This window comes from Phoenix dactylifera, chromosome 5 (genome assembly GCF_009389715.1).
Source record: "Phoenix dactylifera cultivar Barhee BC4 chromosome 5, palm_55x_up_171113_PBpolish2nd_filt_p, whole genome shotgun sequence".
NCBI classification, from domain to species: Eukaryota; Viridiplantae; Streptophyta; class Magnoliopsida; order Arecales; family Arecaceae; genus Phoenix; species Phoenix dactylifera.
In genome coordinates, this window is record NC_052396.1 from 2,750,592 (window position 1) to 2,763,027 (window position 12,436).

The 12,436-nt window shown below is 36.5% G+C and overlaps 1 protein-coding gene across 14 annotated transcripts in view; it reads left to right on the top strand.

Moving 5' to 3' along the window:
- The window catches only part of LOC103704603 (dol-P-Man:Man(7)GlcNAc(2)-PP-Dol alpha-1,6-mannosyltransferase), a 35,466-nt gene that overhangs the window by 2,022 nt on the left and 21,008 nt on the right, over positions 1-12,436 (top strand). For 3 of the 14 annotated variants that reach the window (XR_005511910.1, XM_039126505.1, XM_039126504.1), the window contains exons 3-10: positions 75-116; positions 199-247; positions 2,848-2,934; positions 3,623-3,683; positions 7,330-7,385; positions 8,981-9,046; positions 12,040-12,098; positions 12,289-12,327. Coding sequence is in view for 4 of the 14 variants with exons in the window: in XM_039126505.1 (XP_038982433.1) it covers positions 75-116; positions 199-247; positions 2,848-2,934; positions 3,623-3,683; positions 7,330-7,385; positions 8,981-9,046; positions 12,040-12,098; positions 12,289-12,327 (459 nt within the window). In the remaining 10 variants the exon portion in view is untranslated. Of the gene's footprint in view, positions 1-74; positions 117-198; positions 248-2,847; positions 2,935-3,622; positions 3,729-7,329; positions 7,386-8,928; positions 9,047-12,039; positions 12,099-12,288; positions 12,328-12,436 lie in introns of those variants that run through there. The other 11 variants (XR_003385129.2, XM_008787958.4, XR_003385130.2 and 8 more) reach the window with 9 other exon arrangements.

The following is a 12,436-nucleotide window of genomic DNA, read 5'->3' on the forward strand; positions in this document are numbered from 1 at the left end:
GATTTACTTTTCTTGTCTTATTATACTCACAGTCAACATTTCAGTTAGATGATGCTTTATTTTTCTTTGTTTAGGCAATGCATGATATGCTTTACCATCACTGTCACATTAAGAATGTAAGTTTCCCGCACACATTTTGCTTGCCAGATATTTGAGATCCTTCATGTGGTATTAATTAGTTTTGTATTTTGCTTCTAGCAGTACGACCATTTGGATTTTCCTGGTGTTGTTCCTCGCACTTTTATGGGTAAATTCTCTGCTCTTTTTGAAATGCGGTATTGCATGGTGGTTTGAGCATGCCTGAAAATACAGTGCTTTAATGAAGCTTTCCTTTTTTCTTTTACATGTTTAGGGCAGAAAACTTTATTTGTTTATGCACTGCTTTTGTATATTAACATTACTGCCTATTCTTCAATGTGGTTATACTATGAATAACATGGTTATATTATGATGATTTTGCAATTTTCAATTGCAAAATAGTTTTGATGCAAATATTTTGGCCGGTCAAGTTTCTTGTTTAGTTACTAACCATTTCAGTTCTTTCTGTAAGTTGTATGGGAATCAAAATGTCCTAAACACAGAGCATCACATATTAATCCTATTTCTGCTAGCAGTTGATTTGCTCTCTCTCTCTCTCTCTCTAATACTTGTACCTTCATATCTTTTCACTGGGTCAGCCAAAACCTGATTGCTAGTTTTCTACATTTTAGTAGAATCGCTCAGGCCGGACTACATTATTCTATCATTGCTATGGTTACTTAATTGTAACCATAGGCAATTAAACTCATCATGATCATCATCATCGCTGCCAGTCTTTCCTTCTGTAGGCTACCTCCTCTTCTGCTACCGCCTACCGACTTCTTTATATCCTTTTTCCCAACCTCCATCCATTCCTCCTTTGGATTTTCTCCTCTTTCTTGATTCTCAAACAGAAATCTAAGCCCCACTTGCTAAAGCAACCTCATTATTGTCTTCATTGCACATTCTCATGCCATCTGGCTTATTGTGAATTCCCTTTATTATTGCAAGAAACCATCAAATTCTCAGTAGTATAAGGGGCTTAAGACCCACAATAGACTTTTTCCTTTTAAAGATCTTTGTTTTCTCTCAAAGCTTTATGAAACATATCAGTTATAGGAGGAAACATACATAAAAGTGCATCAAATTATTAGCTGGATAACTTTAATGGATATCCAATTTCGCTTGTTTTATTCGTTATGGTAATGATATTCCAATTGGACAACTGAGAAGTGATGCTTATTTTGATTGGACTTACCCTTTGTTGAACTGCATGGTGCTTAATTGAACCTATGTTGGTTGACCCATGTTTCCAGTTACAAAAATGTGGTCTCAATCTTGTTCACTCTGTGCGAGTGTAGTTCCTATTTAATAGGAAATTGTGGGCCTTTTAAGAGCATTATATAATTATATTATCTGCTTTTAGGTAAAGTCAAGCATCCCTTGGCAAATGGAATATGTATATAGCAAATTAGTCCACTCGACATCTTTCTGGAAATGATCAAGCAGTGCATGCTCTTGGGATTGTTGATCCCAGGTTGCATTCCGCATACTAAATTGGATGTGCTTTCAGGAATGTTGGCTTTAAGCACATTCTTTTCAACTTTCAAGGGTTTGGAAAGTAGCCAAAGTTGTCTACTATGTGAATTTTGGCATTTGGCTTTAAGCACATTCTTTTTGGCTTAACAGAGCTTGACCAGGTTCACATGTGCTGTGCAGTGCGATGAAAAGTTTATTTGATGTGCTATAGCTAAGATTGATCACAACTACTAAACAAAACACTTACTGTGTTTCTATTTGCTGATTTGGTTGGATGAAATTGGCTGATAGAGTTAGGAATAGACCCTTTCAGGTTTTGTTTTGGCTTAAACTTTGCCTAATCTAACATTGATTTGCATGGATAATGCCTTTTAGATGATAACTTATTTTGTCAAAGTTTTGAATACTCAGTTTTGGTCAGGCTGACTGACTTCAGGTTTTGACAATATCACTTTGAATTCTGGAGTTCTAACAAAAAATTGTTTTAAGTTCAAAAAGAAAAGTCATATTTAATGATGGAACAACCTTGGTTATTTACTATCATCATGTTAGGGTTTTGCTGTAGTTCTTTATGAACATCTAAGTGATGCTGGGGCTCTCTGTGAATTACACCTTGTGAGTACAAGTCAAAGTTTATATCGAGTTTCTTTTTTTGCACAAACAGTTGGTGTGCTGCGATGTTATAGACTGAAGGGTTCTTTTCTCCTATGTGGACAAAGCCTTTAGAAGCACCTTTTGTCTGCAAATGCAACAATACCTTAAAGTGGCTTTAATCCTCTGTAAAGGCAAGGACAGCTCTGTTACCTGAAGAGAACACCTCAGAAGCTATAGGTGTATCTTTAAAATGAGATTATCATTAAGGGTGAACATTTGGCATGCAGATGTTTTCTTGAGCTCAGCCTGCAGCTCTGATATATTGTTTTGAGATCAACATGGGTAGCTTGGTTCGAGTTACATGTATTGATAATTATCAACTCTTTTGTATGTTTCTTAATTTATGAATACCCTCATAGATCTCTTTGTATGTTTTATTTGTTTTTTAAAAAATATGTGTCATATTGGTTGTCATTGGTGTTTTATTTAAGAGAACTGTAGGGTAACCTTCCTAAGATTATAACTTAAGATGGGCTTTTGGTGTCAGTTCTTCATTATGTTGCTAAAATTTAGGAACTGCCACCCAGGTGCTTCTCTCGTATCAATTTGCCATCATTGCTGGTGCTACTGATGTATTTTCATGTAGGAAAAACTCAAGTCTTAATGATGTTTACATTATATAGTTCTGTCATCCAGGTGCACTTCTTGCATCGATTTTGGCATCACCAGTGGTGTTCCTTATGCAGTGTTTACACATGCCAAAGGTTTACAGTCTCATTGCAGGTATTTCATTTCGTGTATAGAAATGAAGCATTTTCAGCACATAATATCCATAAATCTGCATACTATATAGACTATAGAGAGGTTTAAATGAATCATTTAGCATTACATTAGATGCATTACATTGAAAGCTGTTGAAACTGGGTTGCAATTCTCATGATGCTGTATGTATTGAAAATCTAATGTCTATCTTATTTGGTAGTTTATGTCTTGTAGCAGCCTATTATGGTGGCACACTACCATCTAAGGAAACTTTGTTGCTATTTTGTAATCCCTTTTCTTGTCAACTCTGCTTGAATTCATTACTCTATAACATACACAAACGCATACATACATACATACATACATATACACACATATGTACATACGTGCTACTATGATTCAGATTCAACATTAAGGTTATGAGTTATAATTGCCTGCTCCAGTTCTGTTATGCAACAGAAATTATTAAAGGTGGGCCTTTCGCTCTGCCTATTAAACCTTGTCAATCCTAAGCTGGTTTCTGACTAAGCTTAGTGGTTTGGCAGAAGTACCCACAAGCCTGGCTTGTTATAAGCCCTTGTCGTCGTCGTCATCGTCATCATGCTTCTAGACAAATACCCATCTGATATATGACAGCGCATTTTCTTAGACTTTGTTATCTCTGATTTTATTCCCCTCCACAAGAACTTGATGGATTTTGATCCTGCAGCTTGTGCCATACTAATGAAGCCCGTGGCTGCATGGGGCAAGGTGTGTTCAAAAGTGTACTGGTAAAGTATGTGGAGGCCTGACATGTTAATGGCTGAGATTGAAGTGTAATACTTTTGTAGCAATTTCTCGATGAGTGAATTTAATTTGTGCCATTATTAAGAAAAGACATAGAAGTTTGAATACGCAAGGGGTTTGTTTGTAGGGTTACATCTGACAACTGTTTTTAACTTCTGTATTTTAATATGTAAGGGTTACATCTGACAGCTGTTTTTAACTTCTTCTGTACTTTAATATGTAACGACAATCTATAAACAATCTCCAAACCATTACTCAAAAAGAAAAGAAAAGAAAAGTGGATGATTGAATGTGAAACAATTGCATATGAAAGTGGTTTTTAGGTATTAAGGTTTTAACTAATCTTCAATAAAGGGCTTATCAAGGTTTACCTTGCTTCATGTTCAAGGTGAATTTTTCAAGATATTCATGTAAATTATCAATATAGGTGTGTGAACTGAGGCATAAACATCGCATGGAAGGGGCCAAGCAAGATACTTGCCTTGCACCTTTTTTCTATAGGAACCACATGTTTGGTTTCAAGTACATTAACAAGCAATGTTAGTGTAACTTGAGTCTTAATTATATGAGATGTTTTATCTAGATGCAGGCACCAAATATAATTATGGAGCATGTTGTTTTACACTTCACATAAGCACTAAGACATGGTCACACTGAATACAATTGAACATCTACGTGGCAAAATTTGTTTTAAGAATTCAGTGTGACTGGGGCATGAGACATGAGAGTATATGCTTCATTACCTGACTTGCTTTTCATTTTTATATAAATTTACATGAATCTCATGCCTTGTGCCTCAAGATTAATGCCATGACTTATTGATATTGAAGGGCTTGCATAGCACATGTTTTATATGGCAGCAGTTCCAGCCTTCATTTCTTAACTTTATATTGCTCAATTTCTTCTCAAATCAATTCATGTGATGATACATTTAATCAGCAGGACTTTAAGCTGTCATTATTTGTTTACAAATGATCTATCATGTTACGGAAAACTCCGTCATTTTTATTATTCTCACTTTGCCCATATAAAAGATTATAAAATCAACTAAAAATATTAGAAGTTTAAAGAAAATCATTACTATTATGTCTGTTATATGTTGGTTTTGCTCTCGGAAAATACCATGTAGCTATGGAGATCAGTTGCAAATAAGTTCTTATTACTTTATTCAATGCTTGTATAAATAATCTTTGGATTCTGAAGGAACTCTTAGATAATTTTTCTATTTAGAAATGATTCAAAAATAGATGGGTACTAGGTGTTAATCTATGCATGTTCTTCTGTATCAACACAAGGATTATGAAGTTAGAATGAGGTAGGTTGTTTAGGCATGTTTGTATTGCTTAAAAAGTGCTTTGGGACTTTTAAAGAAAAAAGCACTTCTTCAAAGAAAAGGTGTTTGGTAACATTGTTTGAAAAGTGCTTCCACAAGAAAAAGAAGTCAAAAAAGTCCTTTTAGGGGAAGTTGGAAAACCAAGCTTTTGGTTTCTCCATCACTTTTTATAAATCAGAAGCAACACCAAGCATGCCCTTAGATTAGCATTGGTTCTTTTCAGATGGATTGGTTGTGCTTTTTTTGCTAGTGGGGGTTAGGCTTGTGAGTAACAAAGATAGAGAACAAGAGTAACTCATTGAAGCAAGTAGTCAAGTAAGTCCCGACGAGATGTTTTGCGGGATACCAAGATGGGGTACAATCCCAAGTGTCGGGACAAGACCATCTGGTCATCGTCTCAGCATCCTGATTGGTACGTCCTGAAACATCTCCTATCTCAAGTGTTGGGACGGGGCAGGACAACGACACATCTCGTTTCATGAGAATACCAAGATAGTCCTGTTCCATAGGATTTAAAAACCTTGCATTGAAGTACAAGTGTTATTTTCACTTTCCCCCTTTTTCTGTTTGGGTTGAAAATTTGATTTGTTAATCTCTTAAATTCTTATAAACTGCCTCGAAATCTTTGGTCTTTACAAATATGGTGCACTCATCACTCGTTGTACAACAAGAATGTTAGCATACATAAGTAAAAAATCAACTTCCTTTCCATTTCCATAAGCATTGAAATTATGTTATTCTTTTGATGTTTCTGTAGGCACAGTCAAGTTAATAGGAGGAGCTAGTGTTCATCCTAAAGTACAATTTTTATTTATGATAATTGGACAATAAATTATCAATGCTAACCAAACTCTTACCAAATATATTAGTTTGGATTTATAAAGTTTGTAAGTGTTGTAGCCCGAAGGACATCAAGTTCCTTATGATATCTCGTCACTGTAATATCACATGGTTTATACTTCAAACCAAGGCTTGCTGAATTGATACTGTGACCCATACTAGTTAGGCACCTGATCGATATGATATAATACATACCGTACTGACATATGGTAGGCAAGAGTGTATTGGTCAGGTGTCAGTTCAGCCAAAGGTCCATTTTCTATTTCTTATCTTTTTGGTTTTTTAACTTTCTTAAAGATGTTTGAACTTAAATGTAGGGTTTCTTTAAGTCTTTTTTGTTATATGTTTCAATTTTTCAGTCATAATGGTTTTGGGGTACAGGTTGTGGTATGCAAAATTAATAAATTCAATGAGATAAATTAATAAACTACAGCTTGAAAATACTTATATCAAATAAATATAAATTAGATTGGGTGTATTCGTACCCGTGTTGTATGAATTACCCGCTTTAGCAAAAAAAAAAAAATAAATAAAAATAAATAAAAAATAAATATAAATTACAACAGATACTTTTGTTTAGTCTTGTGCGGAATGTCCATTCTGTAATTTTGTTTTCTAATATGTACATTATTTTTTAACAAAAAATATTTTTTATCAAAAATAAAATGAGCAACAAAAAATAAAAATTCGGCATCAGTGTGTAGATCTCACTAAGATCAACAACATATAACAAAATCTTGTCAAAATATAAAATTTTGGATGATTTCCTCTCATTTTTCTATTTTTCAGCTATTTTTTGTGCATGAAAAGGATAAAAGAGAAGAAGTGAGGAGAAATTTGCTCTCTCTAGCTTGATTCTAACATGAATTGGGCTCCCCTACACCCTCTCCCTCTCTTCCTCCTCACTCACATCATCCAAAACACTCAAAATGACAGGAGAAATGTTTAAGAGATCCCTTTTCTCCCTTGCTATCAGTTCTTAAGCCCGAACCTGCAGGTACCAGTCAGAATCGCTCAAAACCTTGCAGAGCCGCTACCCTGAATTGAGAGGCCATGCCGGCTAGTTTCCTGGCCGGTTCAGTATGACATGCCCTATCTGCGTGGTTCAGGATGGTTCAACATTCCATGGACTCTAAACTCCTAAAGCTTCTATATGGATGAGAAAATGGTTTTTTATCTTTTGCATTTGTTCTTTATTTCTAACTGTTAGCCCCCTTGTTTTTAACTAGGCAATTTTTTGTACCAAATGCCAGGTCCCTCACATTCTATAACATTTTATCTTATTGATGATCTCTTGAACATATGTGAAAATTTACATGAATGGGTTCAAATATGCTCAAATATAAAAACGTTTAGTATTGTCCATTAAACAATTTTTAGCTTAAACTCTATCGTATTTCTTTCTGCTTGTTGCATTTGGAACACGTGACTGAGTTATGTTTTCTTTCCAACTGTAGTTCGATTGGTGTTAGGTTGCATCATATTGTCGACACTACGATTTTTTCGCATTCAGGTATACCTTTCATCATTCTTATCTAAGTTCTGCATTCCCTAACAAGATATGGTTATTTATTTAAAGTCCATAATCTCTTCCTTTTCATATTTGGTGCTTCAGTACTTATCTTCCTCATTTCATAGATGCATCTATTTTTTTGTTATTCTGGTTTTAAAGATTCATGATACAGTTTCTGTAGAACGGGAAAAAACTTTTGACTTCTTATCCAATATTTCTACCAAGTTTTGTCTATAGAGGGTAATGATCATGTTGAAATTGTGTAAGGGCATCTAGTCTGTCAAATGTGACAACATAAGTACTAGCTCTACATGTTTTGACTTGGGCCATTTTATCATTAAAATAATTATGCACAGTATGTGAATTCTCGCTGTGTGCGCTCAAGTGGCAATATTCTGCAATGCTTGATGGCATGGAATTCTTATTCGACCTTAATTGTTATAATCTTGAATATATTAAATTGAGGTTTATATTTATAATTAAAAGATTGAGCTCAATGTAGTTTTATAGAAAAATCATAGTTCTCAATAAGCTTTGATGGTCATCATATCCCCTTGTGAAGTTATTTTTCTTTAAACTTTAGATCAAGATGAATAGGTGGGAATAAATAATAGACACTCATTTCATATGATACATTATCTCAGCTGATCAGGTCATCCAAGAACTTAAATTGAAACATAAGGGACATCATATGTAGCTAAGACTGTAAAGGGTTTTGTGTTGCATTTTTGTCTCCTAAGTGCTCTTGTGATGGGAATGATGTTGCTAAAAATTCTGAATCCTTTTCTTCTTTGGATGAATTCTGTGAAACCTCTTTTTCGTCTTTCGTCTTCTTAAGCTAAAGATCTAAAGTCTGAATTTAGACTTAAACCTAGCTTCATGGTATCTGTTAGAAGCCTGCCTTTTCTCTTGCCTCTACAGTTAAATTCTCTCTCTCTCTCTCTCTCTCTCTCTCTCTCTCTCTCTCTCTCTCTCTTCTCTATGGCTTTCTTCTTCTAAGGGCTACCTTATGCTAGTTTCTGCAATGTGCTCATCTTTTTACCTACCTACTTCTGGAGGGTTCGAACGTAGGCAATAAAAATAGGAAAGCCAGACAAATAAGAAATAGAGGGGAGCTTTAAGAATTGACATTTATTGCTTTTGTTCTTAGATTAGATGGATAACTGTATGGACAGGGAATTTTGGAAAGGAAAGGGATGAAAAAGAGAGAACCTTCAGGTGAAGGAGAGGCAGGGAGCTATGGTGCAATGGTGGCCTATAATTGATGATTTTGTTTTTAGTCCCTTTCAGAAAACTTTTCTATGGCCGCCTTTAGCACATGAAACATCTGCAGAATTGATAAGTATGTTGCATGGAGTTCCTTTTCCCACCAAAGTAATCGTTCGTGCATATTTTTCTTCCTGTTCTATGTCTATTTGCAAGGCTTTCACATCTACTTTTTTTTTTTTCTATTTTTAGTTTCTTAGTTATGCAATCATATGCTATCTATTTGTATTTGTTGGTTAAGTTGTACATATGGCTGAGTTCTTTTCAATCTGAGCAGGTTAGAAGAAAGTTTGGCTATCATGTTGAAGCATTCTTTGTCATTTTAACAGCTGTGCAGTTTCACTTGTTGTTCTACTCAACACGCCCTCTTCCAAATATGTTAGCTTTTGGTTTGGGTAATTACCTTCTTTTGTTTAATTGGACTTTCTATTCTAAATTGGTGTTATTTTGTTGTAAAATTATGATGTCTGTGTGCATTATGTACAATGCCTGTTCTTAAGGCAAGCAAGCATGAAAATGCTTAGCAAATTTCCAAGCAGTTAAATTTTCGAGATTTCATTATGTCTGAATGCATGACTGGAAGCGATCAAACTTTAATGAACAATTTGCTACTACCAAGACAATGTGTACCTCTTATATGTGATACGGCCATCAGAAACTGATGACAATAATGACTGTGATTTGGGCCAAAGCGAGCAAATCCTTATACGCAAGACTGTTGAATAAAATTTGCTGGCATGCATGATGAATGCAATCACTTCTTGCCTCTTTCTCTTCACCCTTTCATTTCATGAGTGAATTAAAATTCCTGACTATGTTGTATTTGATTTTCAATTGAGTCACATTAAATATAGGTGGTTCACATGATTTGTGGATATCAAATTGAACAGTTTATCTTTGTTCACAAGGAAATTTACATGCCTAACAAAACTTGGTTTGGTTTTGCGCTGAAAATTAGATAATCAAATGTTAGTTTGTGCATGATATTTTGTGAAAGATTGGAGAAAAGTGTGTTGTGATAACTTGTCATAAGGAGTTTTGCTTTGTGCTTGTGGTATCATATTAGAGGCGGTAGGGGTGTAAATGAGTCAAACTTCAGCGAGCTCAGGCCAACTTGAGCTTGGCTTTATGGTGAGTGATGCCAGCTCAAGTTTTACTCAAGCTTGTCATAGGCTGGCCAAGCCAAGTTCTAGATTGGCTCACATACATTTGAGCTAGCTCGAGCTCGGCTTATCTAGGCTCGGGGTGGTTGCAGACAAGAAAATGGTGAGCGGGTGGCCAGTGGAGGTGTGATGAGGTGGTCATGATGGTAGTTGGGTGGAGGCAACGATGAAGAAACGACATTGAAGGCAGCATGATGGATAGAGAGGTGGCCAGTGGTGTGACCAGCATCGAGGGTAGGATGATGGACAGAGAGATGGATCAGCAGAGGAACCAATGACAAGTTGTCTATTGCATGGTATGGCGACCCATACTGTACCGGACGGTACTGGGTGTACCGTACCGATTTTTGGTACGTCAAAAAAATTCTGTATCGTACCATATCGACACTATGCTAGTGTGGCACCGGTATGGTGTCCGGTACCGGTATAACAAACCTTGGCTATGGTATGCCCGTACCGGACCAGTCCGGTCCCGTTCGTGCCAGTACGGTATGGTGGTGGAAGCGATACAGAAGCGTACCGGTGCAAACCCGGTTCGCACCAATATGCCTACTGGTACCGGCTTGTACCGGTGCGAACCAGTCTAGTTCGCACCGGTACGAGTGCTCGGGCGCGGTTCCAAACCCGGTTCACACCAATACGCCTACCGGTACCGGGCTTGTACCGGTGCGAACCGGTCTAGTTCGCACTGGTACGAGTGCCCGCGCGTGCATGCCTGCGTGAGCTGGAAACCGCGTGGGCGAGCGCCAGGAACCGCACCCGCGCGCCCATGGGGAACGGCACGAGCGTGCTGGGCAGCAGACAAATTTGGCACCGGTACGAACTGGTCTGATAGGCCACTGGTACGTCTACCGGTGCCGGTTCGACGAACCTTGTTTCAAACTTTTTTGTTGATCAATCGAACAAGCGCATAATGGGCCAGACATTTAGCTGAACACGAGCTGCTCGTGAACAGATTGCCCGTTGGCAGCCTAAGATGGGCTTAGTTAAAGGGAAGGCTGGGTGGTTCACTGTATTCTCATGGAAAAGATGGAAAGTTGATTTGGATGATGGTTGTAAACTCATGAGTTAGCTTCCGAAAAGGGACAGAAACTTTTTTTAATTTACATTGTTTTTTCAAGGATGCCAACGAATCTGCATTTTCATAATATAGAAGGCTTCAAAATCTATAATGGCGTAGATGGATACACATGCTATATTCCAATTGTCCATAATCCACTTCTAAATTTTACTTTTAAACAATAGGCTTCCAATACCATGTAATCAAGTGAGCTTCTACCATGATACTTATCCTTTTTTTACCTGTGTATTCTGCATTTTTTTTTCTTTTCTTATAACTTGAGATCTCACAGGATGTCATGGTCAACCACTTGAGGGCTTTCAGCAAGCAATTTGTCAGATATAATAATGTAGAACAGAGTCAGACATGCATACTAATACATATATGGTTGTAACTAACAATCTTGTTGATATGTGAAATTCCTCGATTAAAGAGTCAGTGAGATATATTCTATCTTTTATTTCATTTTTAGCATTCTTTTATGTGCTGTTTCCAGTGCTTGGGTTGTGACTTTCAACTAGGTTCCTTGAGATGCTGCACTTTTGGGAGAGTTGTAAAATTACTTTCTATAACCAGAACCTCTTTTTTTGAGGTTTCTGACTTTGCTACTTTTTTTTTTGGAGGGGGGGGGGGGGGGGGGGTTCGGCTCCTACATATTACACATCAAGAAAATGGACGAGTAGTTTGCCGTTCTATTTTAGTCAACTGCTTTAAATGTTTACCATGCCCTCTTTTCAAAGAAGCGTTGGCCTCCTTTTGTCCTGCACATTTATAAAACTTAAGGTTGTATTATTGATCAAAAAGGCCTCCTTTTGTCCTGCATTTATAAAACTTAAGGTTGTATTATTGATCAAAAATTGACATAGACTTTTATGATCTTCCACTTGTTAGGTTTTTTTGTTGACAGCACTCTGAACAAGCACTTCCATGTAGGATTAGTATTTATATGTACTTATGTTTTGACTCGAATGCTCCTGAACTCTAGCTGGAAGTGGTATACGAGAAGACTTTATTTTGTAGCTTTGAGATTATTTGCATTTTAACAAACTTGTGATAGTTTTTATTAAGAAGACTGAATTATCAACATTGAGTAGGTTAAATACAGTGCCAGAATTTATTAATTGCTAACTAATTCTCGAACTGGTAAATTGTTGTTGACATGCAGTTAACTTGGCATATTCTTTCTGGTTTAAGGGAAATGCCTCGGCAACTTTGAAATGTTTGGTATTCTTCCTTCCATATGCGTATCTCTGAAAAATTGTTTATTTCTGTTGTTTACACTTCCCTTTTTCTGAATCTAGTACATGGCAGATTTGATTCATTGCTGGAAACATATCTGATATGTGTGTGTGTATCAAGTTTGATAGATGCAGATTTGCTTCTTATGATAACTCTTGGAAATTTTGACATTTAGGCTGGCATTTATTTTGGACTAGAGAATGGGTCAAAACAGGTATGAGATTCATAAAAATTATAATTTAGATGTAGATTCTTTTGTAACATAGGTTAGTACTTAGTAGATTTTGAAATAATACACTAGACAAGCACGGTAGTTGCAAAAG